General features: G+C 44.7%; 1 protein-coding gene across 4 annotated transcripts in view; it reads right to left on the bottom strand.

The window, feature by feature from the left end:
• Positions 1-20,596, bottom strand: part of MYOCD (myocardin) — a 110,077-nt gene that overhangs the window by 53,641 nt on the left and 35,840 nt on the right. For 2 of the 4 annotated variants that reach the window (XM_047833764.1, XM_047833765.1), the window contains exons 2-4: positions 12,019-12,084; positions 2,499-2,554; positions 958-1,033 (exon numbers count right to left, since the gene is read on the bottom strand). In XM_047833764.1, coding sequence (XP_047689720.1) covers positions 958-1,033; positions 2,499-2,554; positions 12,019-12,084 — 198 coding nt within the window. Of the gene's footprint in view, positions 1-957; positions 1,034-2,498; positions 2,555-7,156; positions 7,202-12,018; positions 12,085-20,596 lie in introns of those variants that run through there. The other 2 variants (XM_047833766.1, XM_047833767.1) reach the window with 2 other exon arrangements.

Raw genomic sequence — 20,596 nt, 5'->3', positions numbered from 1 at the left:
GCTCGAACTCACAACCCTGAGATCAAGAGTCAAACGCTCCCCTGACTGAGCCAGCCAGGTGCCCCAAGGCTGTTTTTGGTTTTTTTTTTGTTGTTGTTGTTGTTGTTTTAATCACAGCTTCAAACTGTAAATACCATTTACGTATGGTTTTTCATCCCTGAACCTGACCATATGTGTTTTCATCCCTGAACCTGACCATACAGTTTTGTTTTTTCTTTTTTTTTTTAACGTTTTATTTATTTTTGAGACAGAGAGAGACAGAGCATGAACGGGGGAGGGGCAGAGAGAGGGAGACACAGAATCCAAAGCAGGCTCCAGGCTCTGAGCCATCGGCCCAGAGCCCGACGCGGGGCTCGAACTGACGGACCGCGAGATCGTGACCTGAGCTGAAGTCGGACGTTAACCGACTGAGCCACCCAGGCGCCCCCAGTTTTGTTTTCTGGTCTCTTTCACTCAACATCATCTTGGAAGACCTCTCTCATTAAATCATTTTTCTGTGAAAGCCTCGTTTGCAGTGGTTGCAAGGTATTCAATCACATGGATGATGCAGAATTAATTCAGCCAATCCCCTAGAGTTGGACATTTCCCTGTTTTCAATGTTCCAACATCTAAAGTAATCCCTGAATAAGAATCACTGTATATATCCAGTCTAGCAGATAGGCACGTCTAGTTAACATGCTAGAGATTTGTTACTGGCTAAAGGGCGGGCATGCTTTAGAGGAATCTGGTACATGGCGGGGAGAGACAGGCTCTGAGATGGCTCAGAGACAGGCTCAGAGCCCAGCCTATACCTTCCTGATCAGACCGTCTAAGTGGCCCTAAAACAACTCAAATGACCACTCTGGAAGATCAGGGGACGCTTTCTAAGAGGGCTTCACAAACATATAAAGAAAAGGACTCTGGCACAATGGCCCACCATTCGATGGCATCCGGGTTAATGCTTGGGTGCAGCCTCACCTTGAAGTACGTGCATATTAACCACGTCCGCGCAGTCAGGCCTGTTTCTGACCTTGTGCTTCAGTGCGTCTTCAGTCTGCAAGCACAAACAAAGAACAAGTTCCACTGTGGACCTCAGACAGCTGAACTGCCTAGTCTTGGGCTTGAAAAGAACCCCGATTTCTCTCGAAAGGGGAAGGCATTCCTCAGAACCTGCAAATCTCCCCGGTCTCCTCCATTTTGATGCGGGAAAATTTACAAAAGCCCCTCTGGTCATTTCAGGATGGAAAAATTCAGTGAAGAGGTAAGAAGCCTGGGTCCACCCTCAAAGGCCGGGCAGGTATGTGTTAATAAAATAATAATAAAGCTCAGATGATACTAAGCTGCCTGTGTTATAGTCCATTCTATTCCAGGGACTCTTAAAACAGCCACAAAACTGACTATGGTTAGAGACGAAATGTAGTCTGAGTCCATCCAGTGTAACATGACAACGTATGCCCTCTCTCTTAGGACCCATGGAAATGTAAAGGCTGCCATTCAGAAGCACGGTGAGTTAGAAGGATGCCCAGAGATAATTTACTGAGTCCCACAGTCTTCTCGATGGTGGAGTTGTCTGTGGGGACAGTGTGGACTCTGGCAGGGCACACCCGGACCTCAGGCCCTGATTTCCAGTTCTGGGTTTTTATGCCACTCTATTGGATCTCCTATTTGCCCCCTGAGAGGGATCTAGAGATCACTCCAGTTCTGATCAAAGACAGCTGTTTTCCAGGGAACAGAGACCACAGCCTCTCCTGCACAACTTCAAAGAGGTACAGAGCTCTGCTCCTTTCTCCACCCACAAAGTAGCTGTGAGGCTAGGATAGGTGGACAAAGAAATCCCAGGACAAAGGCACGCCCCCCGCCCCTCCACCTCCCTGCGTTTCCTTCTCATACAGGGCTGGTGCCGGCTAAATAGTATTTATTGTATTACTGATAAGTTCAGTTTGCAGAGATCTGCTATGAAGGTGCAACATATGTGCCAATTGTGCCCCCTCTTGAATGTTAAAAAGAAAACCAAAAGAAACAAACAACAACAACAAAAAACCAGAAAGAAAGAGAAATAAACTCAATGCCTTTTGCCTTGAAGTCGCTGTAGGTCATCTCTGTATGCACAGCCTCTATCTTATCACCGAATTGGATTTTTAAAAATCTGATTGTTAGAAAGGACTATAAAAGGCTTTCAGAAACCTGACGTCTACAGCATCCTTGCAATGATCTTCCCAACATCAGAAAGACTGGAGACGTGTTTTTGTTTTTGGGTTTTTTTGGAGACTTTTTTTAAGGTAACAAATAGTTTCAAAGCTAAATGTGGTTGATCAGATTTCCAGTCTTGGGTACACAAGAGTAAGGTCCCCTACAGTGTGTGTGTGTGTGTGTGTGTGTGTGTGTGTGTGTGTATGTGGGGCAGGGCACGTATTAAGTTTACTGTGGAAATTCTACCTGCTTGAGCCAAAGCTCAGCACTCAGAGATCTATACCCTGGAGTCTAAGTTCAGAAAGAAGGGCAGCTTGCCAAAAAATTACCTTGTCACTATCCAAATGTTTTCTTTGCTCATGGAATTCAGTTGGGCTTTTCAGTGCTGCAACAGAAAGACAGAGACGTGAGCAGAGGCGGGCTGAGGACACCAAGCAGCAAAATGGTATCTGCCGGTGTGCTTGTGGAGCTGTGCACAGTATGGGCGTGAGCGCCTTTATTAGGCCATAAGCGATCGGAGAGGAGAGGACCGGAGGATACCAGCTTCCCGGAAGCCACAGGATACAGAGGCAGGTGGAACCGAGGCCAAAGACGGGAGGAGCAGCAAAGGCAGGATGTGCAATAGAAAGAGAGGTGGGGGAGACAGAGCATTCGAGATCCTGAGGAAACACGGGGGCCTGTGAAGACTAGGCACAGAAGAGATGCTCCAGAGTGAGGGAGAGGGGTGGATGGGGTGACTAACGCCCTCTTTGATTTGGCTCTGCCCTTGAGTGCAAACGTCTCGGTAGAGGCTGCGGACCATGGCAGGTGTGTCCCAACCCGTAGGAAGGGACACGTACTGTGGATAAGGTCGGTGACTGGTCGGACAGGAACATGCAACTGAGGGTGCTGAGTGAGAAGCACAGAATCAGACTTTGAGGGCTGGAAGGGACCCTGGAGATAATGAAATAAACTCTCACCCTGAACAAATGGGGCAATAGAAGTCCACAGAAATCGGATGACTTACCCAGGGCCACACAGTTAGGGCTAAGAGCCTAGGTCCTCTGACGACCTCACTTCTTTCAAGGCGTATCAACAAAATACGCCAAAGTAACAAAATATGTCAAAATATTAACACCCAGGAGACACAGGCACCGGTCAGGCAAAGCACATGGCAGCCTGGGCCCGATGCTGCTTCCATTCCTCCCTCTTGCTCCTGCTCACGATTTGAAAGCAGCTCTCCACCATGATGGGGACTCTGTTTTGACTTAGCAAAGAAGTAGAACATCATTCAGCAAAATTCCGCATTTTTAAGGAGCTTTCCCGATCCCCAGAAACGATTGATAAGGAGCCACACGCAACCACTGTTTGTAACAAGTGAGGAGCTTGGTCAGTGGTTACAGAACCACACAGAGTACTTTTCTGAACTGTTAAGTCTGGGCAAGCCAATGAATCGCATGATCCGGAGTTCTAATACTGCTCCCGCAGATGTCCACTCTTAAGTGGCAGGCAATGAAATCTTCTTCCAAGCTTTGGCCAGCTTAAAAAATTGGGTTTCTGGCCGGATTGGCACTTGGGGCTGTGTGTGTGTGTGTGTGTGTGTGTGTGTGTGTGTGTGTGTGATGCCTTGTTTGGTCTTTAAGGTCATGCTAAATCTGAGCAACATGTTCAGGAGGGCTCTCTGGACATCAAACAAATGGCACTGCCGTCCTGGCAACTGGTCAACCCCGTTATCGTCTATGGAGGGCACTGCTTGGGAAGCCACTGAGGCACGCTCCCTCTCAGTCTCCCTGCCTCACCTGGACATTAACAATGTTGACCAAAGGAACATGCTGAATCGCCCCAGCTGGCTAAGAATACTGGACAAGAGCACCCTCCTCACTTTGAGCAGAGATTAAGATGCTTCCCTTCTTATAGGAAAAGTAACAGAATACGTTGCTTAAATATCACATTTCCCAATGATCTAACACCAATTTCTCTTTGCTGCTTTCACTCTTAAAATGGGCTTCTTTGCAAACGCTGCCATTTCACATGACTCCCCCCCCCCCATTTGTCCCCACTCAGTAACTCTGGGAAATCATCTGGAGAAACGTGCTGTTCAACCACGTCACTCGTGCATTGCCTCTGATTCAGGTCTATTTGCCATCCTTTGAAAGGAGGCTCGTCTTTTCCTACTTTTGATCATAGTTGCAATTTATCTTGATGGAGTTCTGAAAACAACTCCTGTTTCCCCAGGTAACCAGATCTCGCAAGTCTGCTTGAAGTCTGGGGCGGGGGGCGGGGGGGGCCTGGTGAATCTGTACGATCTCAATGGATAGGTCTTCACCTCCGCCCTAGAGTCTGGCAGTCATCTAGGCATTACATATCGATGTTGGCCTAGTCACTTCTCTAATCCAGAAAGGAAATGATCTTTGTGTGGCTGTACTAAGTGGTTAAAAAGAATGAACACATCCTTCTCCTTAAGCAGCAGCTCTTAAGGGAACAGTATGAATCTATCCTGAGATACCACTTACATTCCAAACTCGATTCGTTTTAATTGGGCTTAGGAATTAGGAGGAATTTATCTGGTTCTCTTGCTCCCAAGGCTCTTCAATTCCTATTAGCATAGCTTATTGAATGTTCTAAGAAACACTGCATTTCCTGTATCTTAGCTTTGGAGTGAGAGCTGTAATTCATCACTTCTTGGTGTTAACAACTCCCCCCGTGAAATGATCTGCACACTCCGGGTCTCTGATGCCAGGAACACAAAGGTCTTCTGGAACCTTCTATCACAGGGTGGGAGATGCTATGTCCACTTGGCAAGGGCTTGGGAAGAAAGCCAAAGAGGTCCCTACCCTGCATTTTACCACACGCTCTTCCCCTCAGGGCTTCAGAGATGTTATGTGGGGTACTGGCTTGAGGTCACACCATGGAAAACTGTCCTGTCACGGTCCTGTGATTGACATTTGCTTTTTTCTGTGACTCGAGAGAATGTGCATTTTAGCCATTTCCCCTGAGGGCCAGAGAAAACCATATCACAACCCCCCAAGTCGACTCTTTGGAAAATAAATAAAGGACCTCTTGCTGCCAGCCCTGGGAATATCAAATGGCAAAATTTTGTTTTACAGGGACATTGACATTTAAGATTGAAAAGGAATTTGGATTTCTAAATTAAAAAAAAAAACTAACAAGTCAATGTGATTTCAAATTAGAATACGGTTGTAAATTCAGTCAGCCGCATAGCTAACACGTTCTCCCTGGAGGAAGATTAATCACTTCTCACAAGGGAATTCATGTTTTCGCCTTGGAGTTTGGTTACGGGCTATTCCTATTTCGGTCCTGTGGCTCCAGCTAATTTGGGTCAGCTGTGTGCATAAACATTTGCTTACTAAAGCTCAGAAAGAAAGGTCCTAAGACAGGCCAGGCCCCCTGCTGTCCCCAGCTCTGGACTCTACAGGAGCCCAGGAAAAGGAGAATGCAGGTCTTGGGGCCCCTGGGGAATCAGCTAAGGGAAGGGGCTGACTCTCCAGTACAAGGTGGGGGGCCTGATGTTGACAGCAGCTCATGGGGTCGCCCCCTCCCAGGCTTGCAGGACAGAACCCAGCTCCTCAGTGTTCCAGAGGAGGACGAAAATGCAGCCTCAAAGGGCTGGTGTCCTGGGACACCAGATGGAACAGTGGTTCTCAGCGTGTGGCCCCTGGATGGGCTGAAGAAATGCCAATTCTCAGGCCCCACTTAGACCCACAAAATCAGAACCTTAGGGGTGGACCCCAGGGATTCGTGTTTTAATGAGCCCTCCTTGCCGATGGTGACGTGCAAGTTTGAGAACCTTGGCTCTGGAGTTTGTAAGGCCAGTGTCTCCTGATCTAGGGTCTTTGGGAACACGGGAGTCCAACCAGGGAGTGACGAATTTCTAGGACCGATTTTCAGGATTTCAAGTAGCTGAAGAAGAGGGGTATGGGTGCCCAGAGAAAGGCCAATTGGGGCTGATGGAACTGTCACTTTTCAATGTTGCTACCTAGGATCCTAACGGCATGCTTTTGAGATGGCTGTTCTCACCAAAGACCAGCTGTTCAGTTTAAATGCCATCAATTCATCAAAAACAGACGGATTCATAATTTACAAATTTAGGGTTCTTTGGGCGTGGGGGGTGGTGGTGGAGACAAAACAATTTGAAACACAGGATCCATGGCAGTGTGGAGTATAACTAAAGTCGTTTTGGGTGACCGAAAATTTGGGAACTACCCTTCCGGGCTCCATCCTTGCTTAGTCTCCTCAAACACATCTGGGAGTCTTCCTGCTGTCTCCCACCTGTAAAATGGGCTTAGAAATGCTTCTGTTTGCCTCAGTTTTAAGGACAAAGCGCATCGTGAGTGGCTGTCTTCCCGAGATATGTGCTCTGCGTAAGTGATCGTGCTTTGGAAGTGACATTCCCCCTTTAGATTGGCAATGCGCTGCCCATTTGGTATCAAAGGACAGTCTCAGGAGTCTGAAAATGTAGCTTCGTTACATTTAAGACCTGGCCACACGCTTGAGGCAGTTGAATGCAACATGCGTGAATACTTTGGGGATTTCTCAGAAGACGACTGTGAAGACAAATTCAAAGGACGCCTGTCATCACCGGCTTACTGGTTTCCGAGGAACAAGGAACCAGAAAATGGGAGGGAAAAGAAAACATTTAGGGCTGTTGACCACCCCCCCACCCCCCTCCCCCCCCCCCCCCCCGTATGGGCTTGCCAGGAAAATCCACAGTGCCTTTTCCTGACTCTGAATTTGACATGTTAGAAAGGAGAGAAGAGGCAGACAGATTAAAACCCTCGTGCCGTGTTCTGCTGAAACAGCCAACAGTGTGTGCTGGGGTGACGTAGGGAGAAGCCAAGTCAGAAGGATGCACTGAGAAGAGGAAGACACACTTTGCCCAGGCAACTTCTCAGAACTACCAAGAAGCTGCATGTGGTGTGGGTACAGGAGTTGCCCTAGTCATTCTCGCTGCGATTCAGGAAAGGCACCACAGAACTCAGGGATTTACCAGGGCTTTGCGGTAAGTATGAGGCTGCTGTGGCTGGAATTTAGTCTGCAAAACAAATAAAGGCAGCACCGTTCATAGACAGCTCATCGTATCTTTAAATCCATTTACAATGATCAGGTCATGGACCCAAGCTGCCCAGACGTTTCATCCTGGCCGGCGGTGGCTTTCTCGGACTTTCCGTGGAGATGCCGCAGCCACTCGGGGCCACCCGTGTATGTGGTTCTCTTCAGCTCTGTATTCCGGGAGAATGGGCTACTTGTTCACTCCTCTCCCGCCTGGGTTCTTACCGATTAGCCCCACTTTACTAGCAGAGGGAGAGGGAAGGAGAAAGTAGTTCTTTCCTTCCGTCCTTGAAGAATATTCAGTCCCACGCAGTGGTGCATGGTCGTCTGATATCGCTACTCGAAACAACCAAGCAGGGGCGATCTGGGGCCCCTTCCAGACAGTAAGCATCTGAAACAGAACTCACGTCTGAGTCCTCTGTGCTCCACAGGGCCCTCCTCACAGCAGATGGTCAAAATACTACTGAGCTGCCATGATCATTCATCACACCTACTCCACAGAGCTCATCACCCTTCTGCACTGAGGCTTCCCAAGTGGTTGGAATAAGGTGGTGTTAAGACTCCACCCAGGAGAGTGATGCCCCAGGAAAAGAATGGTGATGGAGAAAATCTGCAGGAGAAATGGTGAACAGATCCAAGCCCCACAGGTCCACAGGGGAGGAGGTTGGCTCTGTCGTAAAGCTGGGAGAAAACAGAGAAGGTAGATGTCTTTTGCAGGCTTGACCCCCAAAAGGGTGGGGCATCGAGGTGCTCCCTTTGAATCCTGGTTGGTGGTGCGGCACCTGGGTGGCTCAGTCAGTTGGGCGTCTGACTTTGGCTTAGGTCATGATCTCGTGGTTCGTGGGGTGGAGCCCCCCGCCCCCCCCCCCCCCCCCCCCCCCGTGTCAGGCTCTGTGCTGATTAACTCAGAGCCTGGAGCCTGCTTCAGATTCTGTGTCTCCCTCTCTCTCTCTGTCCCTCCCCTGCTAGTGCTGTCTCTGTCTCTGTCTCTGTCTCAAAATTAAAGAAACATTAAAAGAAAAAAATTGAATCCTGGTTGGTGGTGGCAAAGGAGACAACTTGAAATCTCCATTTGGAGAGGTGGGATTTTGGAGAGGGTATTTCACGGAGATTTTACGACTATTTTGAAAACGTGAATTCTACAATGGCATTTTAAATGTGAAAGCAATCTTAGAATCTGGCCTGCGCCCATGCTCCCTGGTCTGAGAGCCTCTTCCCACTGCTGAGAGTTGTCCTAGCAGTTCCGTGCTGGCCTCGGAATTCTGCCCTTGTTGACTAAATTCAAGGAACAATGGCTTTCCGTTCATTCAAAGCATCTGAAGGGAAAATCCCCAGACCCATAATGGACAAAAGGAATAAGTAAATGCTTAAGAGAAGTGATTCAGGGGGGTTATATAAAGAGAATGTGTCCCTGGGTGCTGTAGACTGTTTCTCAGCAACAAAACCTGCAGGATACGTGCCCAAGAAGAAGGAAGGAGTTAAATTCAATTCATTTGGACCAGTTTCACTAGTCAACGGAAAGTGACACGCGGCTCAGTTCATTGGAGTCAGTAGGGGGAGAAATCTTAGAATTTCATCAGCAACGTCATGTGCAGCTGAAGCGAGATCTGCCATGGGGCGAATGCGGTGAAATTTGTCCTTCACTCTTGGTCATGGTGAGGCGTAGGTGATGATGTAAAACCTGACGCCATTTTGTGAGAACCATTGGGTTTCCCTTGGCATGTTCACACACACGTATTTTTAATTTTCCCACATCCCGACTGAATCTTTTGGCCACAAAATGCTTGATGAGAGGAGCGTAAGTAGGTGCTTTTAAAGTTCAAGCAATTCCTTTTGAATATTTGAAGAAAGAGCTCTACGCAGGGACCAGGATGTATAGGTTCTGCCCTCAGTTCTGTCACCATAGGAGTGGCATTGAGATTTAATCTAATATAAAACTTAAGACAAGGATAGCAGGTGTTTCTGTCGACCAGTTAAGAACAGTGACGCTACATAGTAATGATGTAGGGACAGTGAATAGTTTGCTTGGCCATCAGCCTTCAATGTAGGTGATTTATGACAAGTTTTAAAACTTGGTGGGGGGGGGAGGAGGATTGCAGTTATTTCAAATGTTATGGATACAGTGAGATTATATCAAATAATTATGTAAAAAACTCCACCCTGAATTCTACTTCTGTGAGTTTCCTACCACCAATCCCCCTAGAATTTTGAGTCTGTTCAAGGGACTGTCTTGCTCATCGTTGTCCCTAGAGGGCCCAGCACACTATCCTGCACAAAGTCTGGTTCACAACATTTGTTGAATTTGATTGAATCGATGGGACCCTGAGACCGTCGCCTCTTCTTTGCTTCCCGGGATCAGTTGCCTTTACACACGAACCGTTAGGTGCCAGAGAAAACACACGCTGCTCTGTGCTGCATTTCGGTGGCATGTTTCATCTCTGACTGGATTGACAAGGCTAACCATCTCCATCCCCAACCTCTCAGCAAGTGAAAGATATGTCTTGGGTCTAACTTCCTGAGAAGAGCTTAGTCGAGGTCTGTCCGGGTTGGGTGGGGCTGGCCGTGTGCACCTGTTGTGGGTTTGACATTTTTTCCACGGCAGAATCTATACCCTTAGGAAACCTAGTTGAGGGGAGGCGGCTGATGACCATGGAAACCGGATGACATTTAATTAACCTTTATCATTTTGCTGAATGAGAAACAAAAAAAAAATCATTTTGTTCTCATAGGACTTTCTCCCAGTAATTATCTTAATGGTTCAATGGACTAAGGATGCAAAATTTCCGTCGGGCGGTATTTCCTTAATACGCACATAATTTGGTTCTGGAAATCCTAGACAACAAAATATCATATCGCCATTGAACCCTACTCCACAAAGGGACACTAAATTTACAAAACATACATAGAGGTATTATTTTAAATTGCATCATAGGGTTCATTTCTACCTTTCCTAGGTGTTTTTTTTTTTCTTACGGATTTCCAAAGATTTAATCCCATAAACGTCAAAAACAAAAAAAAGATGGGGTACCTGGGTGGCTCAGTCAGTTAAGCGTCCGACTTCGGCTCAGGTCATGATCTCAGAGTTTGTGAGTTCGAGCCCTGTGTCAGGCTCTGTGCTGACAGCTCAGAGACTGGAGTCTGCTTCGGATTCTGTCTCTCCCTCTCTCTCTCTCTCTGCCCATTCCCTGCTCACACACACACTCTCTCTCTCTCAAAAATAAATAAGCATTTAAAAAATTAAAAAAAAAAGAAAGGGGGAAATGAATTTATTCTTATCCAAATGCCAGTTGCAAGGCTCAGGCTCAGAGTTATTTAAGCACATGACTCAAGCTTTAGATAAATAAGGTGTGAGCAGCTTAAGCAGACTGAAATGTACTGGGTCTCTCTACCCCATGTGCCTTTCCAGAATCAAAGAAAAGAAACACCAGTGAGGGAATAGATTATTTTCATATTACCCAACTAGACGTGTTCCTCGTGTATCTGAGGGCATGCGTACAGATCGAGGCCCGCTGAGAGAGGATCCTGGTGGACCTACGCTCGTCCACAACCCACTCTTAGTGAATAACTCTTCCAGATGAAGCATAACCACGTCAGATCCTACACATTTGTAATAGGATTCCCCAAAACACTGGTCTGATCAGCTTTGAGTGAAAATGTAGTGATCTGCCCGGAAGTCTGCAGACTTTTGCGCTTTCTCGAGTTTTTAGTGCTTCTCTTTAGTGGGCTCAGATGAAAAAGGCCAGTCAGATGTGGCCCTCTGGGTTCTCAACTCGGTCGTACATCTTGTGTGAGCGGGCTTTAAATTGCAGGGTGAGCTGTTTCTTTTGTGCTCATTAGCAAACCTCTAAAAAAAAAAAAAAAGGTGTTCTCCTGGAAGGTCACCTGTGGTTTACTGTTGCTAGGGCTGAGCCATTAACAAAGAGCTATTTTTGAATTACAAAGGAAAAGGCTCGAAAAATTCTCAGTTCTCATCTGGCTCAGAGGCACGGACTATACTTAAACTTTCAGACCTTGGGTCATAGGGCTCTGTATTACGACCGCAGGACATTTTATCCAGGCCAAACTGGCTGCTTGTGAGAGGCTGAACTCTGAAGTCGTAGTCATGACGAGTCTGGATTTCTGCGGGAGTCATTATGGGTTTTGATTTTTAACTTTTGTTGGGGAAGAAAGTTACAAAGCATGACCTAAAGGGGCTTGAACTGGGACTTCATTCATTCAGGGAGGTCTTCTGTCTCTTTATAGATAATCAAGAGTTGGCTTTAATTGCTTACTTGGTGGGAAAATTTAAATCTATCTACTAAAAAAGATAATGACAATCCTCCTTCTTTGACCCAATTTATGGCCAGTAATTCAATATTATACCATTTATGCTAGAGTGTCATTACTTCTCAGCCTTCCTTGATGGTATTCAATTAATTGTAGACTCAGGTACCCCAAATAGAACTGAGGTGAGAAGAGGGATAAGTGATGGATGCCTCTGGAAAGAGTGGTGATTTACATCCTATTCTAAAAGGAAGAGAAGGGTGAAGAGGGCCCACAGGGAATTGTACTTACTCTAAAAACAAACCCATCAACTGGAATTTTAGGTACAACCTACAGCATTAAAGGGAAGCCCTTGTAGGTGAGTAGCATCTGGGGCAAAGCATCCAAGGTCTGGAGTTTCTGCAGACATAGCGTCTATGAGGATCTGGGGAGACCCACGTGTGGGCTTAGGTTCAAGGACCTCTGAGGTGCTTTCCAGCTCCCAAATTGTACGCCCCCATAGTAACAGGTCAGCGAACAAGAGACAGGGCTACTCACGTGGTGTTATGCCTTGGTTAGCAAGTTGTTCCTGGGTCCTTCTCTGTTGAAGTCGTAACTGCAAAACTTAGAAAACAAAGTGTTCGTTTGTAAGGTGGGCCGCGTGTGATTACAGTCATTTATATTCACATCATAATTTTTGCCCAGCTCTCCTCATTTCATTTTTAGACCAGTCTCGAACGTTTGTGTCAACTACGTTTGTGTTTCTGTGGCAGACGTGGAGAAAGAAAAAACTGAGAGATGCCAAGCAGGTTGCAGGGATTTGCAGGAAGTCTGTGACAAGCTAGGGCTGGAACACCCGTGTCCTCTTTGAAGTGAATGTTGCTCTCACAGCCCTAGGCTCACTCTCTCCTCCTTATTAGCCACTTGGGGGGATAAACACCACCCAGTTCTGCTGGGAATTTGCCTGTGCTTTCGAAAGGGAGCCAGCGTGAAGAAAGCGGAGGCCTTGGGGGTCTCACATGGGTTCAAATCTCATCTCTAGCGCCTTCAAAAGGCAGGTAATCCTGGGCAAGCTGTTTACCCTTTCTGATACTCACTTTCCTCATCTGTAAATGGGAACGATGTGCTCCTGAAGGTGTTGCTATAAAGTCCGATAAACAATAAACGCAAGTTGCTTAGCCGAGTGCTTGGCACACAATAGTTCATCAATAAGCAGTGGTATTATGTGCATCTGGGATCCATTTGGAATTTCAAAGATAGGCTATTAGAGTCATGCTTTGCTTAGAAGAAATAAAACACTGTAAACTGTCCAAACTTTGTATTATAAACATTTATGTCGCTATTCATAGCGCAAATAGATTATATATATCATACACAATATACACGTAAATAGTAAAAAAAAAAAAAAAAAGACTATATGTAAAATTGTGAGTGTAGCACTTGTGATTTTCTCCTCTGCCCTCCTCCCTCTCCCCCTGAAAAATTCTACCTTTGGACACTTGGCCTCTCCCTCACGGAGAGTCCATTTTCTCAGGAAGACTCTACGTTTACCATGTTGGCTCCTGGGTTTGAGTGGCTCAGAATGAGGACAGAAAGAGCAAAAGTTTGTAAAAAAGAGGGACTGGTCTAATCAACATGTAATGAAAAGAGAGAAGGAGAGAACTGCTTTGAGGAAGAGAAAATGAGAATGGAGACACGAGCAAAAACAGGAAGGCTATGTGGACTGACTTTCAAGTTTATTTAGGATCTCAGTGAGGCTTCAGAGAAAATGTAGTCACAAGATCTCCTGGACGTCAGCGTCATGGGGAAAGATGATTTTTTAAAGTGCTGTCATGGTTTTGAATTGGATCATCAACCTTCTTCTTCGAGAGATCGATGCTGTTGAATTAGTTTTAATTACTTTCAGTTGCTAGACTGTGTTTCATTGAATAGCCTCATCTGACTCGGAGTTAGGACTGGACAATAAGGAAGACGAAATTATGTTACTTTGCAGGTAAATGAAAACGATACGAGACTTTGTTATTTAAGCCCTCCTTCGGAACAACCCTCCCACCAATAAAAACTGTAAGCTCTGAACAAAATATGAGAAATAACCACCTGGGGATTCTGAATAGGAAACAAAATCATGTAGGGTATAGAGGGAAGTTGAAACTTGGAGAGGTGACTTCCACGGGGGTGAGCTTCCTATTTGGGGGACAACTGAGAGTGACCTGGAGTCATGAAGTAGCAGGTCAAAAGCAACTAAAACTCTAACAGAAAACCTACTCATCTTTCTGGCCCAAGGACTCAGGGAAAGGAAAGCAGACAACCATGGCTGACCACCAGACTGAGGAAGACACCATGTACGGGAGAGAGCTGGAAAAGGGAGGGATCCCCTGACTATGTGTATGGACCCTCACAAGTTTCAATGTGGTCCTTTAATGAAGTTTCCATGGGGCAGACTCAAAGCAGCACGGCAAAGGTTTAAAATCAAAGTGAAACTTGAACCTCTGTGCACATAGGCAAAAAAGGACTTAACGTTCGAATATTCAGGGTTAATTTTGTGCTCAAACCAAACAGAAAGAAATCACCAGTCTCCAGAGGATTGTGAAAGAACTCAAGGGTTTATGTAATACAAGACAGAACGTCCAGAATACAATCCAAAATTACTTTACATACAAGGAACCAGGAAAATGTGACTCATTTTAAATAGAAAAGACCATTAGCTGATGCTAGCCTTGAGACGACCCACATGTTGGAATTATCCTACTGGTACTTTAAAGTAGTTATTTTCTTTTCTTTTTTTTTTTCAACGTTTATTTTTTATTTTTGGGACAGAGAGAGAGAGAGCATGAACGGGGGAGGGGCAGAGAGAGAGGGAGACACAGAATTGGAAACAGGCTCCAGGCTCTGAGCCATCAGCCCAGAGCCTGACGCAGGGCTCGAACTCACGGACCGCGAGATCGTGACCTGGCTGAAGTCAGATGCTCAACCGACTGCGCCACCCAGGCGCCCCTAAAGTAGTTATTTTCAACTATGTTCAATGAAGTAAAAGAAAACATGCTTGAAATGAATGGAATGACAGGATATCTCAGCAGCAAAATAGCCACATAAAAAGAAACCAAATAAAAATTAAAACGTAATGGTAGGATATCTATACTCTAAATAATAATAATAGTAAATGCTAATAAGTATAAATATACTCTAATAATAATAAATCCATGGATGAGCTTATTAATAAAAGAATAAATATCAGAGGAATGAATCAGTAAACTTGAAAATTGACCAAACTTACGAAGAGAGAGAAAAATGATGGGAAAAAAACGGACATACAGATAGCCCCACGGATCTGTGCAACAATATCAAAAAATCTAACATCAGTCAATTAGAGTCCCAGAAAGAGCGCAGAGAAATAACTAATAGCCCAAACATCCCACATTTCATGAAAGACATAAATTCACAGATTCCAAAAACAGTCAACAAACCCCACACCAGCCATATTCACAGAACACCACACTTAGACACATCACAATCCAATGGCTGAAAACCTAAGAAAGAGGAAATCTTGAAAGCATCTAGGGAAAACCAACACAGTATATAAAGGGAAACACCGATTCTCATCAGAAACTATGGAAGCCAGAAGATAAAACGAAAACAAAATGCAAAGCAGAAAACAAATGTCAACTCCAAAGAGAAAATGTCCTCTAGAAATGAAGGTAAAATAAAGATGTGTCCAGGTAAAGGGAAAGGTCATTTGTTGCCAGCAGATTTTGCTGCAAGAAATGCTTAAGGAGGGGCGCCTGGATGGCTCAGTTGGTTAAGTGTCTTACTTTGGCTCAGGTCATGATCTCATGGTTGGTTTCGTGTGTTCAAGCCCCGTTTTGGTCTCTGTGCTGACAGCTTGGAGCCTGAAGCCTGCTTCAGATTCTGTGTCTCCCTCTCTCTGCCCCTGCCCTGCTAGTGTGCTCTCTCTCTCTCTCTCTCAAAAAAAAGAGTAAATAAACATTTAAAAAAAGAAAAAAGAGGGGCACCTGGGTGGCTCAGTAGGTTAAGCGTCCAACTTTGGCTCAGGTCATGATCTCACAGTTTGTGAGTTAGAGCCCTGCATCGGGATCGTGGTTTGTGAGTTCGAGCCCCGCATCAGGCTCTGTGCTGACAGCTCAGAGCCTGAAGCCTGCTTCAGATTCTGGGTCTCTTCTTCTCTCTGCCCTTCCCATGCTCATGCTGTCTCTCAATAATAATAAATGTTAAAACAATTAAAAAAAAAGAAAGCCAGACAGGTTAGGGGTGCCTGGGTGGCTCAGTGGGTCAAACATCTGACTCCTGATTTTGGCTCATGTCTTGATCTCATGGTTAGTGGGACTGAGCCCCACGTTGGGCTCTGCGCTGGCAGCATAGAGCCTGCTTGGGATTCTCTCCTCCCTCTCTCTCCGCCCCTCTCCCACTTGTATGTGCACTCTCTCTCTCTCTCTCTCAAAATAAATAGACATTTAAAAAAAATGATACACAGGCTATATCAATATCAGATAAAAAAGACTTCCAGTCAAGGAGTATTATCAGAGATAAAGAAGGGACATTTTATAATCATAAAAGGGACAATTCATCAGAAGACCTAGCCACTATAAATGGATAGGCATCAGGGGCACCTGAGTGGCTCAGTCGGTTAAGTGTCTGACTTCAGCTCAGGTCAGGATCTCACGGTTCGTGAGTTCGACCCCGCGTCGGGCTCTGTGCAGACAGCTCAGAGCCTGGAGCCTGCTTCAGATTCTGTGTCTCCCTCTCTCTCGGCCCCTCCCCAACTCACACTCTGTCTCTCTCTCTCTCAAAAAAAAAAAAAAAAAAAACATTAAAAAAAATGGATAGGCATCTAATAAAAGCCTCAAATGAAGTAAAAACTGACATTATTAGAGGGATAAATAGACAATTTCAAAATCATAGTAGGATATTTTAGGGTCCCCCTCTCAACATTTTATAGAATAGATTTTAAAAAAATCACTGATGACATTGGGATTTGAACAATTATCAATCATCTTGACTTAATTGGTATAGAGCACGGTGTTCAATAACTTAATATTTATTTATTTATTTATTTATTTATTTTGAGTGAGGGACGGAGAGAGAGGGAGAGAGAGATTACAAGCAGGCTCTGCACTGTCAGCGTGGAGTCCGATGCGGGGCTAGAACCCATGAACCACAAGATCGCGACCTGAGCCAAAACCAACAGTCAGTCGCTTAACCCACTGAGCCACCCAGGTGCCCCTAAATTTAACATTCTTTTAAGGTTCACATGGTACATTCACCAAGGTAGACTAGGCCACAAAACAAGTCTCAATAAACTTTTTTAAAAGATTAAACTCATATACAGTATGTTCTCTGATCTCATTGGAATTAGTCAGAAATCAAGAAGCAATATGCTACTTAGGAAAATATTTGGCAGTATACTTCTAAGTAATTCATAGATCAAAGAAGAAATCACAAGGGAAATTAGAAACATTTTTTTTATTAAAAAAAAATTTTTTTTTAATGTTTATTTATTTTTGAGACAGAGAGAGACAGAGCATGAACGGAGGAGGGGCAGAGAGAGAGGGAGACACAGAATCGGAAGCAGGCTCCAGGCTCTGAGCCATCAGCCCAGAGCCTGACGCGGGGCTTGAACTCACGGACCGTGAGATCGTGACCTGAGCTGAAGTCAGACGCTCAACCGACTGAGCCACCCGGGTGCCCTGAAACACTTTCAATTGAATGATGATACGTATACAATATGCAATTTATGGGATACAGCTAACACAGTGCTTCGAGGGAAATTTAAGAGTTTTAAGTGGTTATGTTAGACAAGAAGGAAGATTTAAGATAAATGACCTAAGTAAGATACTACCTAATAAGCGAAAAGAACGTTCAAGGTAATTGAAAGGAAGGAAGTATTAGAGCAGCAAAATAGAAATCAGACAAGAACATAGAAAATCAACTAAGCCAAAAGTTGATTCTTTGCAAAGACCAACGAAATTGGAAAAACCCCTAGCTAGATTCATCCGTAAAAAAGAGAGAAAGAATAAATTTTACCAATATCAGGAATAAAAAAGATGGGTTATAACTACAGACCTAAAAGGATACTAAAGGATTAAAAAGGAAAATAGAAGAATATCATTAACGATTTTGTGATGGGGCACCTGGGTGGCTTAGTCGGTTGAGCGTCCGACTTCAGCTCGGGTCATTATCTCACAGTTCGTGAGTTCGAGCCCCACATCGGGCTCTGTGCTGACAGCTCGGAGTCTGCTTTGGATCCTCTGTCCCCCTCTCTCTCTCTGCCCTTCCCCTGCTCATGGTCTCTCAAAAATCAATAAACATTAAAAAAATTTAGGGGGGTCACCTGGGTGGCTCAGTTGGCTAAGCATCTGACTTTGGCTCAGGTCATGATCTCAAGGTTCCTGAGTTTGAGCCCCATATTGGGATCTGTGCTGACAGTGCAGAGCCTGCTTGGGATTCTCTCTCTCTCCCTCTGTTTCTTTCCCTCCCCTACTTGCACGCACTCTCTCAAAATAAATAAACTTAAAAAAAATTCTGAAAAAATAATTTTTGTGCCAATATATTTGACAACTTAAAAAACATTTTTTAAATGTTTATTCATTTTTTGAGAGACAGAGAGAGACAGAGCACAAGCAGGCGAGGGGCAGAGAGAGAGGGAGACACAGAATCCAAAACAGGCTCCAGGCTCTGAGCTGTCAGCACAGAGCCCCACTGGGCTGGAACTCATTGACCATGAGATCGTGACCTGGGCTGAAGTCGGACGCTTAACCGATTGAGCCACCCAGGCGCCCTGACAACCTTTTAAAATGGAACAACTTCTTGAAAGCTACAACTTATCAAAATACAAGAAGAAACATAAATCTGAATAGTGTTGTGTAACTAAATTGCATTGATTATTAAGAACTTATCCCCTTACAAAATCCCAGGCCCAGATGGTTTGACTGGTAAATTTAATCAAGATGTTGTGATCGCAAACAGTTGTTTTCCAAGTTCTCCATCAAATAACTTTCACCTTCTACATATAACATCAGAGTAAGATAAGAGTGCTCACTTATACTTCAACCCACAGATCTTAATTCAGCAAATGGAAAACGTTGACAGAGGTCTTCTGTTGTTAGAATCAGCCATTTTGAAGGCTGTTTGGGTGCTCTAGACATTATAGATTGAGCCAGATGAAGACAGTAGAAATGGAAATGAGAGAAAAAAATGAAAAAAAAAATTGAACAGAAAGAACTGGAAAAATCTAGCGATGGAAGGGAGGAGAGAAATGTGTATTACTGCCTCTCAAGGGGCTTGTTAGTCTGGGATGTTTAGATATGCTGTTGGAAATTCAAGAATTCCCTGATGTTACCAGTAACTACGTTTGCACGTATTTATTTTTTCCTGGGAGTGGGTCCATAGCACTTGCCAGGTTCCCAAAGGGGGCCAAGGCATCCAAAATTTAAGCCCCACTAGCCCAGAAATGTGAAAATCTACGGTTTTGAGAGCATGCATAAATTATGTTAGGTTGACAAAGAAGTCTGGAAAATGATTAGTTTCATTTTATACAATCTGAATTTTAGGAGTCCTGGTAAATTTTAAATAATGTGCCTGACAGGCCATTGAAATATGGGGCTGGAGAAAGGCTAAGGAGTCAAGGCTGACTTGGGGTATTGTCTTCAAATAAGTAGCCACAAAAACCTTTTTATCAGAATTCCTAAAAAAAAGAGGGATACATTACCAGAGGAAAGGAAAGATAAAAAGAAAACAGGAATAGGGGCACCTGGGTAGCTCAGTCGGTTGAGCGTTCGACTCTTGGTTTCTGTTCAGGTCATGATGTCGCGGTTAGTGGGTTTGAGCCCTGTTTCGGGCTCCACAAGGACAGTGCAGAGCCTGATTGGGATTCTCCCGCTCTGTCCCTCTCGTGCTCTCTTTCTCAAAATAAATAAATAAACATTAAAAAGAAGAAGAAAATAGGACTAAAAATTACATCACAAATCGATAAAGAGTAACGTTAAAGGGAGCCAGTAAAGGGCTTAATTAATTTGGGACACCGTTAGTTTTGGGTATCTAATATGGAGAAATCACTGTGCTATTTCCATAACTCATTTCCATACTTCTTGCTTTTTGGTTAATCATTTGCAGATTTCCACATTTACAAGATCAAAGGCATTATTCATTATGTTCCTCCAATGTGTCAATAACTATGTGGTTGTGTGAGAGGCGTTGCTTGTTGTTGGCATAATGGTGAATGGGACGCATAGTTACACCCCTCAAAGCCATAACCTCCTAGGGGGTGAAATAAACTCAATGTTTTGAGTTTTTCCCGAATACGCAATCTTTTTATTCCTTTTTTTTTATTCCTACTTTATTTTGCCTTCTCTGAGCACCAACCTTTTCGGATAACCTTCTTCCCCCAGGGGCCTTGTTAATTTCCTGAACCTGCATGCAATGTGTGTGTCTATGCATATTTTTGTGGAGCGGCCTGTGACTTCTATCAGATTTTAGGACGTCTCTGGGACTTCCAAAAGTTAGGCACCATCGGGGTGCCTGGGTGGCTCAGTCGGTTGAGCGTCCGACTTTGGCTCGGGTCACGATCTCGTGGTCCGGGAGTTCAAGCCCCGTGTCGGGCTCTGTGCTGACAGCTCAGAGCCTGGATCTGTTTCAGATTCTGTGTCTCCCTCTCTCTCTGCCCCTCCCCTACTCGTGCTCTGTCTCTCCCAGTCTCAAAAATAAAATAGACGTTAAAAAAAAAAAAAGTTAGGCACCATCAACTCCCATCTAGACTAGATCATCCCATATTTTTTTTATGGGATGTAAAAACAAATTTTTTTTTTTTTTACTGGTTAGTAGAGTCTCTTCTTTCGGTGCACCTTACATGCATTACCAGACTAATTTCCCGAAAACTCTATTTTCATAGGATTATTCTGCGCAGTATCTTCAGTGGCTCCTGATTCTGGCGTTTCAGATCTTCTCCACCAGCACTATTCCCCTCCCGAACTTTCTCTTCCAGCTCAGTCTGTTTCTACCTGAACCCAACACCTACCAAATGCATTTACTCACCTTGCCTTTGATTATGAGATCCCCACACATGGAATCGGATGCAGGATTTGAGGCCAGGCTAGGATTTTAATTTACTCCAAAGAGTTGGCAA

Source organism: Prionailurus viverrinus, chromosome E1, assembly GCF_022837055.1.
Source record: "Prionailurus viverrinus isolate Anna chromosome E1, UM_Priviv_1.0, whole genome shotgun sequence".
NCBI classification, from domain to species: Eukaryota; Metazoa; Chordata; class Mammalia; order Carnivora; family Felidae; genus Prionailurus; species Prionailurus viverrinus.
This window is presented reverse-complemented; position numbering and strand designations above follow the sequence as displayed.